The sequence below is a fragment of the Dysidea avara genome, chromosome 3, assembly GCF_963678975.1.
Source record: "Dysidea avara chromosome 3, odDysAvar1.4, whole genome shotgun sequence".
Classification (NCBI taxonomy): domain Eukaryota; kingdom Metazoa; phylum Porifera; class Demospongiae; order Dictyoceratida; family Dysideidae; genus Dysidea; species Dysidea avara.
Genome location: NC_089274.1, coordinates 5,343,943 through 5,366,062, shown reverse-complemented (window position 1 = coordinate 5,366,062; position 22,120 = coordinate 5,343,943). Strand labels below are relative to the sequence as shown.

General features: G+C 37.3%; 4 protein-coding genes across 7 annotated transcripts in view; 1 reads left to right on the top strand and 3 right to left on the bottom strand.

The window, feature by feature from the left end:
- LOC136249041 (uncharacterized) overlaps positions 1-3,440 on the bottom strand; it is a 63,716-nt gene extending 60,276 nt beyond the window's left edge. Inside the window, exons 1-3 of one of the 2 annotated variants that reach the window (XM_066040946.1) lie at positions 3,395-3,440; positions 2,943-3,345; positions 1,032-1,246 (exon numbers count right to left, since the gene is read on the bottom strand). The gene's annotated coding sequence lies outside the window, so the exon portion shown is untranslated. Of the gene's footprint in view, positions 1-1,031; positions 1,247-1,418; positions 1,498-2,942; positions 3,346-3,394 lie in introns of those variants that run through there. The other variant, XM_066040948.1, reaches the window with a different exon arrangement.
- A 6,330-nt stretch (positions 3,441-9,770) lies between these two features.
- On the top strand, positions 9,771-11,555 carry LOC136251767 (gamma-secretase subunit PEN-2-like). The gene is made up of 2 exons (XM_066044179.1): positions 9,771-9,868; positions 11,246-11,555. Exons 1-2 carry the CDS (start codon positions 9,771-9,773, stop codon positions 11,553-11,555), a joined length of 408 nt encoding a protein of 135 aa, XP_065900251.1.
- A 1,393-nt stretch (positions 11,556-12,948) lies between these two features.
- On the bottom strand, positions 12,949-16,785 carry LOC136249040 (uncharacterized). Of its 3 annotated transcripts, none has more exons than XM_066040943.1 (4): positions 16,638-16,785; positions 14,868-15,266; positions 14,643-14,694; positions 12,949-14,573 (listed from the first exon to the last, which is right to left on the bottom strand). In XM_066040943.1, exons 1-4 carry the CDS (start codon positions 16,720-16,722, stop codon positions 13,493-13,495), a joined length of 1,617 nt encoding a protein of 538 aa, XP_065897015.1. In that variant the 5' UTR covers positions 16,723-16,785; the 3' UTR covers positions 12,949-13,492. The 3 variants fall into 3 exon arrangements, with proteins under 3 accessions (XP_065897015.1, XP_065897016.1, XP_065897017.1); XM_066040944.1 differs by lacking the exon at positions 16,638-16,785 and adding an exon at positions 16,010-16,391; XM_066040945.1 differs by lacking the exon at positions 16,638-16,785 and adding an exon at positions 15,539-15,989 and having other exon boundaries at positions 14,868-15,485.
- Positions 16,786-17,645: 860 nt separating this feature from the next.
- LOC136249038 (uncharacterized) lies at positions 17,646-20,714 on the bottom strand (the record flags this gene model as incomplete). The annotated part of the gene is given in 3 exon segments (XM_066040942.1): positions 17,646-19,311; positions 19,377-19,419; positions 20,340-20,714. Coding segments are annotated over 3 exon segments (824 nt in total), but the record flags the coding sequence as incomplete, so codon positions are not given.
- Positions 20,715-22,120: the final 1,406 nt, after the last annotated feature.

The following is a 22,120-nucleotide window of genomic DNA, read 5'->3' as shown; positions in this document are numbered from 1 at the left end:
TATGTCCGTTCATCATAATCGAACGTAACCAGAACGTACTAGCTGCTGACCCATAATCGAAAATTTTAGGTATACATATATAATACATCCAATGGCTGCACTCGTATTGGCTTGGGTGATTGATTACCCTGTACAGGCTATCAGCCTAATAAGTGTTACATATTAGCTGTAACATGGGGCATTCGGGCTTTGCCTGATATGTATGCCCTCTGCCCTCAGGCCTGCGGCCCTCGGGCAGGCAAGCATACATATCAGGCAAAGCCCTCGTGCCCGTGTTACAACTATTACATGTATGAATGTACATTCTAAATACATACTAGAGCTGGGAAATGTATCAGAAAAGGGAGCATAGAAGAATTGCTATTAATATATTGCTTTTACTTGTACATTTACTATAATTGGACAGTAAATGGAACATTAAATTTTATATCTGCAATCACAACTATATTATGATGATATAGTGCTGTTCCTGTTTTTGAACAATTGGTATTACATAGTATAACTTATGTTTTATCATTGTATGGACTATCACAAGAAGCTGCCATTTGACAATTGAAATTTTGTTTAGCTCTACTATAGTAAATACCGACATAACTAAAGCATACATATGAAGGTGTTGTAACCATTTTTTCACTACACATCAAGCTACGTACCTACATAAAGCAGCCACTAGTTGCAGCAAAAAGCATGTAAAACAAAGGTCTTCAAAGACTAATATAGCTAAAGTAATGGAACAGCTAGGAGGGACCATTTTACAATGAGTATTTACATACTGTAAAATTAGAAATATTAACTTCAGTGCTTTTATTCAGCTTTACAAAGCTGCAAAAGTTACATTCTCACATTCCTACTACCCTGTTACAATGTATGTAACTGTGAGTAGCAGGATGAAAGTTTCTTTGTGAAATGTTTAAATCACATAATATACACACAAAAAATTACTCACACAAATATATCATATACCCATGGTTCAGACCACAGCTACTATATGTAATTTGGTGTACCATTAAAATTTTACATTCACAGCTTACCTACAGTACTACATGTAGTATACCAAGAAGTATCAGTTTCTTCTGTTTGTGTGGATCGCGATGAAACTGATGAAGGTATAACTGAAAGGTTGCCACTAGAAGTCGCATCATTTTGATTTTCATTGCATAATGGTGCTTCGTCTGTCTCTCTTGCAATGACTTCCTGTTCATCAACTACTATCAGCTGCTGTGTTGCATTGACAGGCTGTATTAGGCTATATAACACAAGAAAGGCTACATATTACTTGCAATTACAGTGAACTTAAACCCTATCATCACCAATATACATGTAAGCACAGTAATCGGCAAGCATAATATATTGCATATACAGATATGTACATACATACATAACACAAGGGTGTCTGCCACACAAAGTACAATTCTAACCTAAGATCAATTCGCTCACACACTACAGCTGAATCAGAAGCACCTTGTCACAGATCAAATATTTGACAGAAACTTTTAAACCAAAACTGAAACCAAAAAACTTCACACACACGTGCGCACGCGCACGCACACACACATGCACAAACACACTGCACATACACTACACACCTCTGTTTAAATTAAACCGGGTTAGACCATTCAGGTTAGTGAGTCATCCTGATTAACATGGCAAACCCACTTCAATCCAGTCTTAAACATTTATGGCCAATAAAATACATTTTCAAGAAATGTCCACTTTGCAAGTAGTAAGCCATATACAATATGTAAGGACCAGGTGACCAAGCAACAACTAATTCTGCATTACAGCTAGCTTACTGTGTGTATTTATCTGTATAGATGCCCAGACGAGGGGCATTTATATTAACTCATTGTTTATCTTATCTGCTTGTAACCAAGCCGAAAAATCTTTGTTGCTCCTTGCAGCAGTTGTTGACAAGGTAACACCCCCTGGCCTTCATTTATGACCTGGCATTTTAAAGCACATACAGTGTATCGTTGTAATGCCTGTATACCACTGAGGGTGAGGGAAAATAAGGGATGGTGGGGGGATTGATCGGTAGCTATTTCTGAGGTAGTGAAGATTTGTCTTCAGTAAATGCATTAAACTTATTATCGGTGGTGTGATTAAACAAATTCTGTTTCAGCCTCACTATCGAGGTAGACAGAATATCCCAATGGGTGGTGAATTGAAACTTGCCAAGATTACAATCTCTAGTTTCATGCTGAGGCCCTATTTCCTCGGGGTTGGCACTTATCAATGAAAGATTATAAGCCCCCTACCCCTTCAGAAGGGTCTGGTTATCAATCATTACAGTCAGAGAAACCTTCTGAGTGTTTATACTATGAAGTCAAAAAGTGCATGAGTTCAGTACCTCATGTCACAAAGTATCTCTAAGAAGTTGGTTAACAATAATTAACATACAACAAACTTATTGATCTTTCATAGTATGGGCAGACGACCAGACCCCTTTCCAAAGGGGGGTACTTATAATCTCTAATCAATAAGCACCACACCCAAGGAAATAGGGTCTGGACATGAGTCTATGAAATCCCCACCTCCCCCTATAGTCTCATGCCCAGACCACTTTTCCCTTTTATATTTGAAGAAAAAAAAAAGAAGTCTGAACACGAGATTAGTCTAGCTAACCTTCCCCCACCTAAGCGTGTGGCAGTCAGGCTGTACATAGGCTGCTCTCTAGAAACTAAATGTACAGCTTATACAAGTCTAGTGAGACCACTCTTAAGAGTACGGATCAGCAGCGTGGGAACCCTACTTACAGAAGGACATACAAAATAATTATTGCGATGGTACAACAACGTGCTGCTCAATGGGTCAAAGATACAATGTTCAGCAGCGTTTCAGCTATGTCAACAGAATTACAATGACATTCTCTCAAACATCGGCAACATATAACAAGATTATTCATAATCATAATCAGGTGCATAATGACTTTCCAGGCTTACTTTGTCCTATCCAATGGTTTATTAATGGCCTCATTATATTTACCAGCCTGTCTTGGTGTAGTAGCTACTTGGGAATCAACCCGTAATAGCTCCATATCTGCTTGTACGTTCACCGTCGTCTCCATATCGGAATCCAAATCTATAATGGACAATTGCTTCGCCTCAAACTGTTGTTCAAAGGATTCCGGTTCTTCAGCCACTTCCACTGGACTTTTCGGCTCCTCGGGTTCAGTGAATCCAGATGTAGACCTAACCTCTAATATACACATAATGGTTTCTCCTCTGGTTTCTTGTTCCTGGAGTCTCGTTTGAAGCAAGCTATACAGGTCATTGACTTTCGTCATTTGGAATTTACAGCGAAAGATGTCTTTTATGCTTTCGTCTAGGGTAGAACCTGGTAAATCTAGACAATAAACCTTTACAAGCTCCATTTTGAAATTAGTTTCGGTTACCTTAACTACGGAGAGTTCAAGAAGCGAAATAACTGAAACCACGTGCACACCGTTAAATAATTAGAATACAGAGAATCCAGCGGAAGAAATCGATCACCAGCAAAGAAAGTTAGAGTACGTTATTGTGTAGTTCGTGACGTGAAACTTACGTGCTATATAGAAGAGTGGCCTCGCACTTTTCTGTGCGTAGGATGCGAGGTTATAAACAGAATGAAAATGGTTGTACAAAAATAGTGTAAATGGGGTGGTGTTGAAGGTCAGATGGCAACATGTGCCAACTGCCCAAATACTGGTTAATTACCACTTGACTCAATACAACCATAGATAATGTATGCGTTCCTAATGAATTGGAAACGCCCGTTAAATTATTTTCCTATCCTAGTTACGGTGCGCCAATACATTGGGAAATTTGTTGAGTGGCTGTTTGGCTTTCTCTTGCTTGCCGGTTCGAAGGCGTGGACATTCCTTTTACATTGTTTATTTTGTTGCGTTGTGTACTGAACAAGAACACAGCGTGTCTGTGAGTACTGGGAGAAATATTGTTTGCGACAGGTGACAATGGCAGGTATGCACTAGCTAATAATTCAACAGCAGTACTATTAGCCAACTTCTCGTCACCACATTTACAAAACCAAAGAAATGTGTGATACATTGAAATAAATTTTAAGCTACAGTACTGCTCAGCTTGAGCTAAACAAAAGCACAAAGTAATGCCTGTTTTCTGAAGTTTTATCGAAGCAGTGGAAATATACAGCGAAGCAGTGAATATCTAGCTAGCCTATTACACTCTACCTGCTACAAGTAGTGTAAACAGCAGCAAAGAAACAATGCAACACTTGCTGTTTCTTCAGGAAATTTGCACAACCGTTTTGAAACATCATATTTCACCTTTGAACCTGAATTTTCTTACGCTATTGTTTACTGCTCTCCAGTGTCCCTACCCAGTCCAGCCTCCATATAGTGTAGGTGGTAACTAACCCAGCTGTAAACAACAAACACTAATTTGCTGGTTACAAGTACAGCGAAATCTTCCACCTGTGGAGGCCATAAAGTTTACGCGCAGCGAAACGCCATAAAGTTTACGCGCAGCGAAACGCCATAAAGTTTACGCGCAGCGAAACGCCATAAAGTTTACGCGCAGCGAAACGCCATAAAGTTTACGCGCAGCGAAACGAGGATAGCCCATGACGTCACTATGTAAATAATACGGGCGTTTCCAATCCATGTGACATATATGATACAACATATTGAATCTGCACGCAGCCAGAAACAATTTAAGGCCAACCATTGTAAATTGCTTGATTCCCGTCCTAGTCAGGCAAAAGATACCGGGTGGGCAGGTGGTTATATTGTTAAAATATATCGAGGATATTATTACTCTTTGCCCCTAAGTTAATTTTTAAAAGTGTTCCATTAAATGCGGACGTCACTATAGTGGCTCTTGTTATACGCATGCATTCAAACGCATATATCTCTTGAATGAAATATTCTATGAATGTGCAGTTTGAACCATGCTACTCTGTGGTTAATGGATATTATCCTAAGCTTTATCTGAGCATTGTAGCACAATTGAGTGTGATGTGAGGTAAATCTGCGTTTGAAAGAATTTTTGGCCATTTTTAAGACAATAGTTACAACAATACTACCTATCACAAAGGAGAGACGGAATAAATTAAAGTTATATGATGGTGTAGATCTATCCTTCGTGAGTAATTTAATGCAAACCACAAAGGAATAGGTGGTCCCTACATGGAGTAACAGGAGCCCAAGTCTATATGTCAAAACGCATATTTTTCGTAAAATAACTTTCGTTTTTAAGTACCAAAGCTACTATAGTGATGTTAGGGGCCAAAGGGATAAAGGAAGCCCATTAACTCCTAATTACCTTTTCTCTCCAATTTAGCAGAGATGTAAGATTTGTTGTGATTTCACTGGGATTCATCAAGATTCAAATCTCATAGAAGGTTAGATTCGAAGTGTTGTAGACCCCTCATTTTTTCTAAGCATGCAGCCACCAAATCTCAAGTCTTGAAGAATTTGCTGACTGAGTTTGCATGCTTGTGGTCAAAGCACTAATTTAGCCATCAACTGCAATAGTACAAATTTTCCATGTTTCACACACGTTAATAACAGATTGTCAAATGAGTGGGACTCCTGTTCATTAATGTATCTCGCTTACCAACCAATGGCTACTTGAAGAGATACACTGCTTGTAATCTGGCCCAAGGTTGGAATAAATTCAAACTATGTAGTTATCCATGCTTTTTGGCACTAAACATCAGAAACTCACTACCTTACCATGTGCTCACACTAGCTTATAAACTCATCACATGACTATCAAATGCAATACTGTAATAAATTTGCATGCGGCTCTAAAATTACCATGTGGGCAGGTGACAGGAAACAAGGAATCTACAGTTGGTGACCTACACCTGAATATGTACAACGTTTGGCTGAGTTAGATCGCTTGAGGATTTCTCACTGCTACAGAACTGTGGGAGTTAGTGTTTGGGTTATTTTTAACCTATTCTATTCTCGCAATTAAGGATGAGATTAATTTTACCCTGCAAGTATCCCTATTTTCTAAAGCGAGTGCTAGAGGACTTCTGAATGAAATGGCCAGTGCCTCAATCTCTGCTTCGCAGAGAATTTTCTATGGTAAAAGAATGGAAAATCAACCCAGACTGTTCTTAATTTGTTGTATGTTAGCTGTAATTTTAGTTTTATAATTAGCGTGTTTGTTTTCCTTGCCATGTGACCCAAGTCGGTCAGATATGTGGCAGCATGTTGACCGAGGGTCCATTTATATGTACTTAATTTCATTTTGTTCATGATAGTGTTTAAAATTACTGTACATGTAGACAACATACAAAAACACATATTTAGTACATAAATGACAGGGCAGGAGACTTTAGAGCATTTACAACAGGTACACAAGTAATGGAGGGTACAATTGTTGTTTACATTAAAACTGTTGACAAAATGATTCCAAAAATAAGTTTTTAAGATTTTCTGGATAGGGAGAGAGGTATTAATCACTGGGAGACATATTCTGGGTAATCTATAAAGGTAGGAGTTATTGATTAAGTTGGTAGAAGAAAACTTGTGATGAAGTTTAGAGCTACATGATCTGGTAGGATTGTTACTTAATGATACGAAATTGAGTATGTCCAAGCTATTATTAATGAACTTAAATGATGTAATAATAAAAAAGAAGATATCGGCAACTTCATATACATACATTAAAGGTAGCATTCCAAGCTTGATCAAATGAGATTTGTAGTTTGAAGTGTAGTGGTTAAGAATAAAGTTAGTGGCTCTCCACTGTGCACACTCAAGTAAAATAATGCCTTTTATAAGGCACTGAATAAAACGAATGATTATCACGTAAGTAATAAGGTGACTTGTTACATATCTGAACTGTAGCTGATCTCTTTACAGGGTGACTTATTTGCTCTCTACCAAGTGACTTGAAATGTAGTTGAACTCTTGTTTCTAGCTGATCTCTCTACAGAGCAACTTGTTTCTAGCAGGTGATCTCTCTCTACAGGTGACTTAAAATGAGTTGTACTCTCTACAAGGTGACTTGATCAAGCTGATCTCTCTACAGTTTCCAGCTGATCTCTGTACAAGGTGACCTTTCTAGCTGAACTCTACAAAGTGATCTCTCTACATGGTGATTTGTTTCTAGCTGAGCTCTCCTCAGGGTGACTTGGTCAAGGTGATCTCTCTACAGGGTGACTGCTCTTTCTACAGGGTGACTTATGTCTAGCTGAAATCTTTACAGGATGACTTGAAATGTAGTCGAACTCTCTACAGGGTGACTTGATCAAGCTGATCTCTCTACAGGGTGATTTGTTTGTAGTTGATCTCTTATACTGTATAGGGTTACTTGTTTTTAGCTGATCTCTCTTCAGGGTGACTGCTCTATTAGAGTATCTCGATCTCACACTTGCTACACCAAGTTGGATTTCATGTTATAACTCTAAATCTAATTCTTCTAAACTATTGAAGAGCCTTTCTAAGATGATTAATCCATCTACACCGATTTTCAAATCATTTCACCAATCAGTTTGTCTGATAGGCGTGGCAAGTATTAGTTTTTTATTAGCTAATCTCAATCGCGTAATTTTATTTTGTTTTTATTTATCTAGGACCATGTCACATACAACCAAGTACATACACCAACGTGACAGCCCCCTGGTGAGGCTATTAGGTGGTGAAGGCACGATCCCCAAATCAACTCAATATGTCACAGTAATGACAGATACAACACAATGGTGGCATCGTAACTAAAGGCCTAAGTGCCAGTACATCATTGGTGTGGTAATGGCACAGTGATGTGTACACAGTATTATGTAATTATGTATACAACACATACAGGAGAGAACCATGCATTATTGCAGTATTGTTTGCAGCAATACATTATAAGCAACATCGACAGATAAAAATTATTAGCAATATACAGTAAAGTATCAACATCAACTAGAGCTAAATAAGGTTCATCAGTGGTGTAGCAATGGCACAGTGACGGGTGACACACTATAATTATACATATACAACTTGCAGGAGATAGCTACACAATACTGTAGGAGTATGCAAGCCAGATGAACCAGATAAAGGAAGTCAGCCAGAACCTAGTAACTAAGCCAGGTGAAGGCAAAAAGATTAAGCATGTAGTGAATTGCCTGACACCAACACAAAGGAAGTTCGCCATGCCAGCTGCACAAGACAAGATTGTTTACATGTATTTCATATTGTAAAGAGCGTACTGGCAGCTGGCATGGAGACTTGAGGGTTACAAACATAAAAACTTGTAATCTTCTTGTTTTCGTGTAAAGTGGCCTCTCGCTCTCCTGAAGTCACTTCATGGACATTCGCTAATCTTCTCCTTTGCACAATCTGTAATTAAGCAGGGTGTGGTACTGGGCATTATATAGAATTTCAAACATTAATTATTTTTTAATTATTTATTTATGACGTAATTTTAACCGCATTTCGTATTCTTAGTACTTGGTTGTATAATAATGCCTCACAACACAAGTACTGAAGGTCTGTAGGACACCTGGTCCTACAGCCTGCTCGAAGACTTTAGCTACATAATTGTTATACACTGTTGATTATCTTCATGGTCTTTAGCTCAATTTCTTTCAAACCACAAAAGGTTTAAGGTTCAATAGTTAATCTATCCACGTACCAATTTTTGGCTTCTTACCATAAGCGGTTTACCTTGTAGTTGTGACAACATATTGGTGTTTTTTATGACAGTTTTTATAAGTGTGTGAAAATACAAAGAAAAGAAGGAAAAACAACACGAAGAAACTAAGCCAATTTTTGAAGTCTCATATCTCAAGAATGCTTGGAGCAATTTTGCTGAAATTTGGTTTGTGGAGTACTGATGTTGGATGGTGTGTCCGCTGCAAAAATCATTGTGTAAAGCAGCACAGAGATATGAATGAGTGAAATTGTATTTCTTTTATCCTGTCAATATACTCACAGTGTTGCATGCCAGCTTCTTGGGCCGCATAACACACTACTGTTTGTCTTGATTATCAGCATTAATATCAACCAGGTGAGATATGCTTTTGAATAACATTGTAGCTTTCTGTTCGTTTTTGTATCTGGTCAGAATTAAGGTTAGATAGTATTTCAGTGACACTGGCATATCAAGAGTAATTGTTAGTTACAAACCTTGCTACCCATCTGTAAACATTCGAGCGTAAATTGGATGACTGCAGATTCGAGGCTGTCCAGCTCTACTCATTGATCTTTTCTCCTTTTCAAGGTGTAATATCTTCAAACAGGCAGCTATAATACATGTTTCACAGCTTTCATTAGCATAAATGATGGGAGAGCCTCTCCATTATTTTCTCTTGGTGTAAAAGATAACAATAAAGCCCTTTCCAAGATATTAAATAGCAAAAGTAACACTTAAGAGTTTGAATCTTTTAAATGCCTCCTAGTTTTGATTGCTATATTAGAATAAGAGTAAGGAAAAATTAAGAATTGTAAGGATCATAGGGAAACAAGGGAGGTCGCCCCTACATATATTGGTGGACAGTTAAATGTCCACTAGTATATCTGCAGGTGGAGGCGACCTCCGTTGTTTCTTTACTTTTGTTTCTATGATCCCTAATCGAACTTGAAATTTTTATATGTTTTTGTTTACTTTTTTGTAATGTTATTTAATTATGACTGGTCAGAGGTAATGTTTTCAACTGAACACATGCCACAACTATCAACTACTGACTCAATCGTGAAGTAGCCATTACACTTTGCTTTCAGCTATGTTCAGCCTGTTTCACAGCGTTACAAGTGACGAAGAACAGTAGGAGAAGTGCCTCTGTAATCAATCCAGTCACCACATAAAGTACGGATGATTCCCATTTACAAACATAGGAAAGCAATCAAGTTACCGCGAATCAACACCTTGGACTGTCAGCAAGAAGAAATGGGACACAAAGGAAGACAAGGGTAAGTCCATGATGTGTGCATTATGCATACTGCAGTATACCGAAAGGCACCTGTCAGGCTGAAGCAAGAAAAAATCAAGCCTGTAGCCTTAGCCATTATCAAGTTACACTTGTCTGAAGCAGGAGCCCATAAGCACTGCAACGTTCCTTCAGCACTTATAAGCTCCTTTCAGGCAGTCAGTCAGTCAGTAAAAAATTTCATTCAATAAAAAGTTGTTTTTAAAATTTTGTAGCAATCTATTGGAAGCATTTAGTGTCATACTGAAGACACTTGTGGGCTTGGTTATATCTAACTAATACTGCCAAAGCAGGGGGGGGGGACATTACATGATGAAAAATTAACATACTAGGTACTTGCATCATTGTAGACGCCAAAGTCGATTGCATTTACTACTAGTGGTTAAGAATACAGCAAACAACAACACAGGTAACTGAAAATAAGACCAAAATTTATTCTAAATAATGCTCTATTGCAAATTGATCGTAAAATCACTGGAGCTCAATGAAGCTCAATGTATGAAACAATTTCTACACTAGCGTATTACCATTTCTGACAGTGCTAATCTTTACAATTTACTAGAATGATACCTCTGCTATAAATGTACAGTACACACACATCACGCAATTTTTGTGACGTCATGTCCTACCTCCTCTGCTGTCAAGGTATCAGGATGGTATTGTAAAGCTGGTTTTTGGTTGATTTTAGTTTGGTCTGAAAAACCCAAATCTCCATGATCGGTACTACTTTACTGTATGATAACTGAGTGTTATATAAGAGTGGCTGACTGTGTACGCTCTATAAGAGTATTTTATCACAGAAATATTTTGTGTTTTATTTTGTATTTTTAGATAATTTTTAATCATAATTACACAATAATAATTACCAATGTGGTCAGCCAAAGTGTTGTGTGGGAGGGTGCCAGGAGAAAAGAAGGAAGTTATTTCATCACCCAGGGCATATATGGCTTCCAGCAGCCATTACAAGGCTAAGAATATACTTCCACCAGGGCTCACTGTACCATAAGCTGACAAATTGAGCAGGGATTAGGCTGTGATTATGGCTGGTAGTGATAGTTTAATAGATGTCATGTCATAGCATAGACGTCACAGCATGCACTTTAGAAAAGGAAGTCATATACGTAGTTATACTATAGCTACACTATGCAGAGGTTAATAGTGTTGACAATCAATTCAAATAACTATCACATTCATCTGGTAAGTATAAAGGAGATGCATGATACATTAGTGGTAGCTATGAATAAATTAAGGTTAATGCGGTGTACTAAAATTGTCTGTATTGCTAGATACTGCATGCATAAGTTACAAGATGCTGTTCTATGTGTTGGCATTTATTTTACAATCTTCTTTAACCTTTTAGACAAATCACCATGAATCTTGAGAGAGTCAGTGCAGAGGAGAAGGTCAAACTATGCAGGAAGTACTTCTATGTTGGCTTCTTTGCCCTACCAGTAGTGTGGTTTGTGAATGCTGTGTGGTTCTTCAGAGATGCATTCATCAAGAAGGACCCTCCCCCAATGCTCAGACGATACGTCATCTACTCAACTATTGGTTCCCTTGTCTGGATCATACTGATGGTCTCTTGGATAACATGTTATCAGAGTTTACGTCCTGACTGGGGAGCTGTTGGTGACTATATATCTTTTAATGTACCTCGGGGTGAACTGTGATGTATGACATACACTTATATTATGACATATATTATCTGTATACTGTACGTATAATATACAAGTTTTTAGTCCACTCAAAATTTCTGTATTATTTTTTGTTCTTGGCTAACTGCATACAACGTTTGTATGAAAGCAATTGATGGCATGCGAATAATAAAATTGCTGTGTTGTCAAAATATCTTTTGTGTGACTATTTTGTGGTTTTTTCAAGCACTTGCTTAAGGTCAGATAACTTTAACTTCATTGCTTTTTCAGTGCCAGTATAAGGAAGGAAATTTGTCAGGTGTTTTTGAAAGTTTAGACAATTTTTGTAGGATATTCTGATTTTGCTAATTTGTCCAACTAAGGCCACATAAACTTAATTATTAATTTCTCATCCTCCTGCACTCAAAATAGCAGTGCGGGAGGGTGGATTTTTATTTTACTTTTTATTAACTGAATAGCTGAATTAGCTAGTTAAAATGAAGTTGTCCTAGACTGCTCTAGCAAGGTACCAACTTTGAAAGGTGCTGGATGGCTGCACTATGCCATCAATGGTGCAAATATCCTTGATGAGGTAAGAAAAATAGTGATGCGGGCGGGAATGAGAAACTAATAATTAAGTTTATATGGCCTAAAATAATGTAGTTTTGGTACAACAGACGCTTTTTAAAAATGACTATAGTGTGTAGCGCACCAAATAACTGATCAATCAATCGAAGATTTCCAATACTTCAATAACTGGTGATAAATATTACATAACCGATAATCAGCTCCCAATTATTCCACTCACATATGCACTAACGTTTGAGTGCTGGACATACCAATCACTGTAATTTGGTGACTGGGTCTTGGTATAATGTGTTTTGTTATGTATTAATAGTCACCCACTTAAGTCAATAAGAATTTAATGTCAATCACACAAGCACATGTGCTCCATGAAGAAATACTGTTTTAAAACCATTCCTAAATAGTGGAAGGGGCAATTAACTGATCATCGTCAATGATCAGTTAATTGCCAATATACGATGATCAATATACCGGTTATTAAAATTTTGTAGGTGTACACAGCTCTAATAGTGTGCATGCATTCACTTGAAACCTTTTTAACTGAGCTTTAAATTTGTACTATTATGAAGCCCATGATAATCCACATAAATGGGTACCAAAACTGTCTCTTTTGTGTAACATAGCAAGAGTTAAGAATCTATAAAAATTCTGCTGTACATCCTGTTTGACCACACGGTACTGTGAATATATTTGTGGTAAACCTATGGTTACATAATAATTGTCTACCCACTGATTGTTCTAAACCTAAACCTTCGATTTCTTTTCATTCTAGTACTGCGTGTTTCTCATCCACATAGAGATTTTGAGATTAGAATGTAGACAGGAGGTTAGGTATTTAGTGTAGTTAATTAAAGTATTTAAATCACAGCAACTACATGAATCTGTCATAACAATCATCAAAGCAATATACATGTGATCAAAAATGCATGCCTGAACATGTGAAAAACTTAAGTTCATAGTACTTAGAACGTGCAAACTTTAATATTGTGTTAATGTCAAAAGAAGTGATGTAATTGCCATACAGAAATTTTCCATAGTGCCACTATTATTTGCATGCAGATTATTTAGAGTTTATTTGATTACGAATTACATGCATGTAGCGAGACCAATCACAGCCCAGTAGCTCCAGGAAAAACTCTGAGTTTGCATCTTGAGTTTTTTCTATCTTTTGCAAGCGTTCTAGCTCAGTGAACATTCTTTGATATTGTACACTATTCCATAAGGCTTCACGCATTACATCTATATCATCACTATCTTTTAAGTTTTTTTAAAAATGCATCCAGTTCTTCAAACTGTGCAGCTAGTTCTTCTCCATTGGTATTACACTTCTCTCCAACTCTGATCATTTCAGTGGCTTTTTGATATCTACTAGAACAGTGTTCATTTAATCATTGTGCAACCAGTTTTTTCTGTTCTGCTAATGCTTCGCTTACTTTAAAGGCCATGATTAACCTTTTCTGGGCTTCTCGCAGTAAGTCAAGTCGTTTTTGTTTTACTTCACATGGTAACTTTACTAGTTTGGATATCAGTTCTATCACACTCTCTCGGTGTATAGTTGATCCAATTCCATCTTCCAATGTAAATACCAAGGCAAATATATTTGCATTTCCAATAACATCTGGCATTGTACCAGCTGTTCTAAGAGCTCCCTGTTTTGTGTATGTTACCTGACGTAATTTTTTGTCAATATTATGTTTCTCGTCTATATATGGCACAAAGTGTTTTGGAAAGAGTTTTTTAACACTGACATCTACTACTTCTACATGTAGACGATTGAAATGATACTGACTCCCTAAAACAGGTATGGTGTCATTATCCATGCTGCAGCTGGTTAATCTAATCCAGAATTTGTCAAGACGTTCTGTAATGTATGTGCTGTGTAATGCTGTCACAGATTCATACCTTGGTATTGTTATTGAAGATATATAAACTGGTTTGACAAACAAATGACTCAAGGGACCTTGAATTCCAAGGTAAGAAGCAATTAAGATTATGGAGCTGCATTGCAACGAATGTGGTTTACCAATGAATGGTTGTTTCCATGATAAAAAATGACGCTCTGGAGTTGCAAAGAACCCACAGGGAGGGTGTGAGGTGAATAAGTGCAATTTTATGCCATCTTTTAAACAATACCCTTCGATTTCTACATCTAGTATTGAATCAACACCATCATTTTGTTTGTAAATTTCAGTCAGAAGATAAAAGCTTGCCAATCGGTAACAAACTGCCTCAGCATGTCCATCACAGAGACCCCAGAAGGGTTCTATGTTGTCATCATCTGTCTTTGTGAAATACGTGCATTCATGTTTGATTCTAGTGCCTGCAGTCAATAAAACAACTTTCAATTTTTCTTTCCTTTCAACCAGCAATGCTGCCACAACAGTGATTGGTCTCTTTTCGTGTTTTGTACTTTCTTTCCATTCTTTGATGAACTGTTTCTCATAGTATTCAGATACAGCTCTACAAATCCTATAAGCATTGCATGAATATTGGCACGTGTTTTATTATGTGCAAGCAAGTAATCTAGCAATTACTTACCGTTCCGAGGTCTGCTTTTGCTTTGTGATGGTAGCACTTTTATCATGTGTACCTATAATATGTGAGATCAAATAGTGAAATCATTTGAAGACAATAAAGATAGATCTGATGTTGTTATATGCTTGCATTGTGTCTTTATATCTGCTATATTAAAACTTCAAATAAAAAGAATTCCGTTTTTATGACTATTATGTGTAAACCTGGAATATGTGCTACACAATTTACCTGCAACAGCATTGCCTTCAGCTTTAATGGGCAAATGTGTAGTTAAAACAATTTCTGCAGATTTTGATGCAGCTTTGTTTGTTTCTTCAACCGGTGTTTCATCTTCAGGTTTTTGTTCAGGCACATCATCATCATCAGCATGTTTGGATGCATCATCAACAAGGGGTTCATGTACATCATCATCAAAATCACTAGTGACGTCAACGTGACCACCAACCACATTGCTGTCATCTGCAAAGATAATGTTCTCTTCATCCCTTGTCGGGTTTGTGAGTTGTCTTCCCACAAGAGCTATGTCAGCAATTTGGTTGTCATCTTCAGTTTTGGATTGTGGCGATGATACAATATCAAGTAAGATAGGCAAGCCACTTGTGGCTTCTGCATGTACCACTCCGTCTCCTATATACAGTATAATGAGCAGCAAATACATGCATGTACATTGTAAATTTGTAAGATATTATAACCTGGCTGGGACAACTAAGAGCAATTTTATTGCAGTATCCGATTTCCAGGTTAGTTTATGTGCATGTAACTAGAACATAAGGTGGGCAAACTTATCTTGAGTTTCCACATTACCATGCAGGTTAAGTAGTTGTTTCATATAGCTCCAAGTCCACACTATTAAAAATCAATCTGCATGAGGCAAAACCATCTTCTCGCTCAGCCTTCACCTTACACGCTGGTTATGTTATAGCTCGAACCTTTCTCTATAACATATTTTCTGTTCTGAAGGCTGGCTAACTCTTGTTTGCTAAAGTTAACCGAAATGTTCATTTTCTCCATTAGCCGTAATACATTTTTGACTTAGCGAATTCGGAAAGTATGTGGAAAATTTACGGTAAAACGACCACGCCTTAAAGCAAGTCACCCTATAGAGAGTTCAGCTACAAAAGGCAACCCGTCTTATAAAATGAACGTTTCGGTTAACTTTAGCAAGCAAGAGTTAGCCAGCCTTCAGAACAGAAAATATGTTATAGAGAAAGGTTCGAGCTATAACATATCCAGCATGTAAGGTGAAGGCTGAACGAGAAGATGCTTTTCTCTCAATCTCGGGTTTTGGGATAGCGATAAAACTCGCTGAAAACATTATTTGTAAGACTTTGCTACTACTTAGAATGATAGACTGGATGATTTTAACTCACCTTGTACCTTTGAAGAATCAAAAACGTTTGTCAAACTATTTTTAAAAATGGGTTTTGTTGACTTCTTGACCAACATTGTAATCATGCGTAAAACGGAAAGTCGCGTTTTCTCGCGTTACACAAGGGACACGCCCTAAATAGGCAACCCAATAGCCACATTTTTGAGATGTGATGCATGACTTTAGAAATGCCCCTCCTAATGTGCTGTTTTGATTCATTCAGTACTTGCATCCATTATACATACTGTGTATCCATGCAAACACAGCTAAGCTGTAAAAATGGGTGTAGCTGGCTAGTCGGCTCAATAGCCAGTGTGATAATGAACTGGCTTTCGGTTCAGTAACCACTGCCATATTCATGATGCATTCACTTACTAGTTATTTGTGTACCTTAAGACTAGCTATATATGTCGTTATTCATCAATAATGCGGGAATAAACTTTCCATGTTCGGATCATTTTCCAATATTATGAGATTCAGAGTCCTGTTTAGCTATTAGCACTGTACGCAATAGTTTTGCTAAACCAACGCATCGCAGCACGTACAGGGCAAACGGTGAAATGTGCATACTTCTGTGACAACGCCCATACGCTCAGGAACCGCAAACATTAAACAACAACTTAACTTACTGTTTGGAATCGTTATCGGAGAGGTAGCGAAAGCTGCGCTACCAGTAGCTGTACGGTATCCAGATGATTCTGCGTTATGAGTCATTGATGTCTGGTTGATGGAAGCATATACTACGCTACATCAATAAAGTGCCTGTGTCGTGACGTAACGTATATACCATGCTTCCGGCTCGACTTCCGGCGACCATCCCACACCATTGATAACTAGCTACCCGGTGATAACGTGATATCATTTTGTTTGCATTGTCAATAAAATTTATTGCCTTAATTACTTGCAAGGGTCATGTGCTATGGATGCATCCATAACACAAAACCTGAAAATTCACCCAGAAGTCACTCGTAACCTGAAAATTCACCCAGAAGTTACTCGTAACCTGAAAATTCATCCAGGTCCCTCTTTGTAAAGCAGTCGTATCACAGTATTAATTTTGTTTATTACTTGCATCAACATGGCTACTATGTTGAGGTTTCTAACTGACAAGATATACTATTGAAATTAGTGTACTAGGTCACTACCTACCTTCTTCCATTCAGAACATCAAGTACAACTTTCTGTAACCACCAAATCTTCCATCTGATAGATCCTCTGCAATACTGCTTATCAATGTATGACATGTTTGCAAACAATTTTCTTGGCCAGGAATTGTAGTGAAGCACTTAACTTAATTTTGTCTTGTAATTATTGTTGTTGCTGTTGTTACTTTTACATGTACACGTCACACTCCTTGCGGTGCTCACAAGATTTCATTTAGCTTGATCTGAATATGGCCGTACAAGACCGAGGAGTAATAATGTATTGTATGTATCATCTTATTACTAATGATGGTTCTCTCTCTTCACTGTAATAAATTATAATTCGACACACAATATTCCACCACAGATTATGAAGTCTATGATAAGCCTACGTTTTACTGCCATACATGTGCACACATGCACAGTCCAAAGATAATAATCTGAACTTATTTATTGATAATTTATATTTACTAAACATTATTATAGACCCATTAATCAAATGATAGATAATATACTAAGATCAAATCAATGGATGATTTTGACCTCAGTGTTAACTTTATATTGCAAACCACAAATACAATTAACAATATCAGTAAAATATTTGAGGGTGTTTGTGGCTAATATTTAATAGTAATAATTATTTTGTTTTAGCTCATGCATGTTTCCTTATTATAAGATGGAATTTTACATGTGTGTGGTGCAAGTGTTTTGTGTAACTTATTTAAAATACAAAAGATATAAGAATTGCATCTAAATACGTACAGGTGTAGGTATTAATCTATTACTGCAAGGTTTTTAATATCATTACGAATAGTTTCCACATAGCGTGCCCAGTCACAACCCATTAGATCAAGGTAAAAATCTGAACCTGGGCCATGATTCTTCTCCATCTCCTGTAGACCCTCCAGTTCACAGTACATTCTGTGATATTCGACATTGTGTTGTATGGCATTTTGTATTGTGTCTAATTCTTTCTCTTTGGTCTCTTTAAGGGAAACAACTAGATTTTGTTGTTTTTCTTTTAGTTTTTCACTTTTACACTTTTCCATCAGTTGTATGATTTCGTCAGCTTTTCGACATCTTATAGCAGACTGCTCTTGTAGTTTGTGAGCTACCAGCTTCTTTTGCTCTTGTAATGCTTGACTAACATTTAGAGCCTTGCTTAGCCTTATGCGAGCTTCTTGCAGTGATTCCAGTCGCTGTTCCTTTAGCGTATGTGATACTGGTACTAAATCACTTTTAAGTTCGACAACGCTGTCACGAAATAGTTTTGATCCAATTCCATCATCTAAACTAAACACTAAAGTGTAAATGTGTAAGTTTCGAATAACGTCAGGTATTGTTCCAGCTGATTTTAGACTTCCCTTCTTGCAATGTTTCACTTCACCACCAAACTGCTTGTAAGGGGTTTCATCAATGTGTGGTTTAAAGTGGTCTGAAAAGAGATCACAGACTTCCTTGTTCACTGTGACTACTTGTGGGGTATGGAAGTAATACTGACTATCTGGAGTTTGTGCCAGTCTCTGTTCAGAAATCATACCCCAGAATTGTTCAAAACGTTTTTCGATGTGTACTGTAGGCATAGTTTCGTACCTTGGTATTGTGATGGATGATATGTAAATTGGCTTGACAAACAAATGGCTAAGGGGACCTTGAATTCCTAAGAAAGCATTAATTAGAATTAATGAGCTACATTGTAGGCAATGTGGTTTTTCTTCAAATGGTCTTTTCCATGACAGAAAATGGCGTTCATTTTTAGCAAAAAAAACCACAAGGAGGGTGTGATGTAAATAAATGTAGACTTATACCTTCGTTTAATATGTATCCTGTGCTTGTTTTCTTGAGTATAGATTCACGATTATCATGAAGTTTGTAGATTTCTGTCAAAAGATAGAAGCTTGCCAATCGGTAGCAAACAGCCACAGCATGTCCATCACAAAGACCCCATTGAGGTTCATTGGTGTCATCAGTCTCCATCAAATATGTGCATTTGGACTTTACTATAGTTCCTACTGTCAATAAAACAACTTTTGGATTCTGTTTACCTTTTCTTTCAACTACCAAAGCTGCTATGCATGTAATGGTATTATCATGTTTTGTGTTTTTTATCCACTTCTCGATAAATTGTTCAGTGTAATGCTCAGAGACAGCACAACAAATTCTACAGTATTAGAACACCACAATGTTATATTAATGCATAAAATCCATACTATAGATATGCTGTACCTCTCTGATCTCTGGATGTGACTTGTGTTAGTATTGGCAATACCTGCATACATTAAAATGTAGGCATGAATGTTTTTACTGCATAATTATTGATGGTTTTGGCGTGCTTATGTGTGTTTTTATTTACCTCCTACAAGAGTAATGACCATGACAAAGTTGACCATGACTTAAAAATTAATTATAAATTAGAGGTGTGCCGATATACCAATACATATCATAATGGTGGCCGATATAGAACTTTTTACTATATCGGTGGGAGCCGATATTGCTGCTAAAAACCGATACGATACACCGATATACAACTAAACTATCTTAAGAGCACTGACCAATGATCAAGCCACATTATAAACCCTATTATTTGGATAACAAGGGTGGGAAACAGTAGTTATTTTACTTGTCTAAAAGCATATGCTACACGAAGCCATCTAAGTGTGTTCATAACCACTGTTTTGCTGTCACAATACTTACCAATCATACAACAAACAATCATAGTGGTGAGCCTGGGAAACAGCAATAAAATGAACTAAGAACACAGCATAGAACAACCAACCATCTCTACAAGCCATTAAAATGCGGAATAATCTTGGCAGGGGCATGTATTAAAATATTTGTGGTGCCTTATAGTCTGAGCTGTGAATAGAGGCCACACCACCACGGGTAACCAAGCATAGCCAATGATTTTAAGACTGCGGTAGTTAGAATGAAGTTGAACATGGCATATGTGGTTCCTCAAATATAAATAGTTACACTTAGTTATATCGGTATATCGTATCGGTATCTTCAAAATGATTAATCTCATATCAGATCGGTATAGTTTTCTTATATCGGTACACCTCTATTACAAATGTTCTACATACTGTATGTGGTAAGATCAAACAAAACCCATTAATTTGAAAATCCTTGAGCACACGCATAGAGTTTAGCTAGAGATTTACTCAATATTCAGCTACATCAAAAACATACCTGGAACTATTTTACTCTTTACTTCCAGAGGCAAACTTGCATGTTTACTTGGTGAGATGCTTGATTCTTGAAGGTGTGATGATGTTGCATCTTGAGGTTCATGCACTTCAATTTCATCATCAGCTGATAATTGATTTTGTATCCCGGTTGCTAAATCCATCACCTCTCTCTTACCAGTGTTTGTGTCTGATGTTAGTTCACCCACGACAGCAATTTCAGCAATTTGACGTTCTTCCTTGGTGTCTGTAAGTGGCATAGATGGTGGTGATAATAAAGCTGCAGTTGGTACACTCCAATAAGCATCACGTGCAGGTGATGATCGTGGTGACAGAGATACCCTATCACTCATGTCTTGTGCATGAGCCAAACCAGAACCTGTGTATAAAAGATCAAACTTACAAGACTGTATAATAATGTGCGTATATACAACTGGCATGAATGAATGTAAGTATGAACACAAGCGCTGCAGGCTTAGGGCAAGTGCATATGTATCAGACAAAATCACAAGTGACCATCTTACTACTAATATGTTCTCCTTGGGTGACTCACCTGCAAGTGTGGGAAGCTGCAGGCATGCTTTGCAAATGTATTTATATGGGAATAGAGATCGCTGAAAAAAGTACGTAGTACAAAGAAACAAGAGTCAAACTAGCCAGCATGTTAAACACAGAGATCTCTATTTGGACTCAACGGACATGGTATATAGAAACTAAGGTAAAAACAGTAGTTTCTCCATAAATCAGGGACAGATAAGTACTGAGAATGCTTCTGTATAAATGTTTATTTGAGTCCAAATAGAGATCTCTGTGTGTTTAACATGCTGCCTTGTTTGGCTCTTGTTTCTTATACTTTTATCAGCGATCTCTATTCCCATGTTTTAATGTTTTAAATTATTTTTACACTAGTTTGTTTACTTTTTATAAATCCGTTTATGGATAGCTAACATGATAATAAGAGGTGCTCGTGGTGCTTGATATTATAATCAAGTTAGTCATCATGTACAGTAGCTCTTAAGTATATAGTCAGCAAATATCACCGTAGTTAGCAAACACTAGTTTCCTTACTATTGAATGTACTTTGTACTACTGCTATACAGCTTTGACATATATAAGCAGTTTATAGCATGCTGTGATCAACAATAGTATGGCTTCTGATTTATCATATACACATGCACACTTGTGCAGTGGTGTGATCACAATAAGTCAAGTCACAGTGGTACACAACAATATTGTTGCTCTGGTATGAACTCAATATACTGTCGTTAAACATAGGTAATGATATAGGGTTTCCAAATGAACATGGTAACATAAATAGATTGGATACTTATTGACACATATTAACTCTGTGGTATACCCTTACAGAGACTAAGTCAGAAGATCAATGGTAAAGTTAATCTACAAGAAGTAATTTGATTGAAAGTGAATGTTAATATTGCAATGCACATTTAAAAATAGCTCATGGAGGGAGTTTGTAAAAGACGGAATAAGGAGTAGCGGAATAACGGAATAACTCGCATCACAACGAACGGGCATTTATATGGCTTATGCAATGTTAGGGTGATTGTACTGTTACAGCTGTGAACTCATCCGTCGTAGATATCCTTGCAATGTTAGGGCGATTGCGTGTACTGTTACAGTTGTGAACTACACTGCTTCGTCGCTCATAGCCGTCCTAGCGAAGTGATTACTATATATGCTCTTACTACTGTTCTATACCATATGCGTATTTCGTACCATACGCGTATGGTACATACCATACGCGTATACGCGTATGGTACATAC

What these genes read in the sequence shown, in the direction of transcription:
- LOC136251767 (XM_066044179.1), top strand. Translation starts at nt 9,771, where the DNA reads ATGATTCCCATTTACAAACATAGGAAAGCAATCAAGTTACCGCGAATC. An exon ending in GGACACAAAGGAAGACAAGG is followed by an intron (nt 9,869 to 11,245) that starts GTAAGTCCATGA and finishes TTAACCTTTTAG; the next exon opens with ACAAATCACCATGAATCTTG.
- LOC136249040 (XM_066040943.1), bottom strand. Translation starts at nt 16,722, where the DNA reads ATGACTCATAACGCAGAATCATCTGGATACCGTACAGCTACTGGTAGC. An exon ending in TGAAGGCAATGCTGTTGCAG is followed by an intron (nt 14,695 to 14,867) that starts GTAAATTGTGTA and finishes CACATATTATAG; the next exon opens with GTACACATGATAAAAGTGCT. An exon ending in CAAAAGCAGACCTCGGAACG is followed by an intron (nt 14,574 to 14,642) that starts GTAAGTAATTGC and finishes CAATGCTTATAG; the next exon opens with GATTTGTAGAGCTGTATCTG.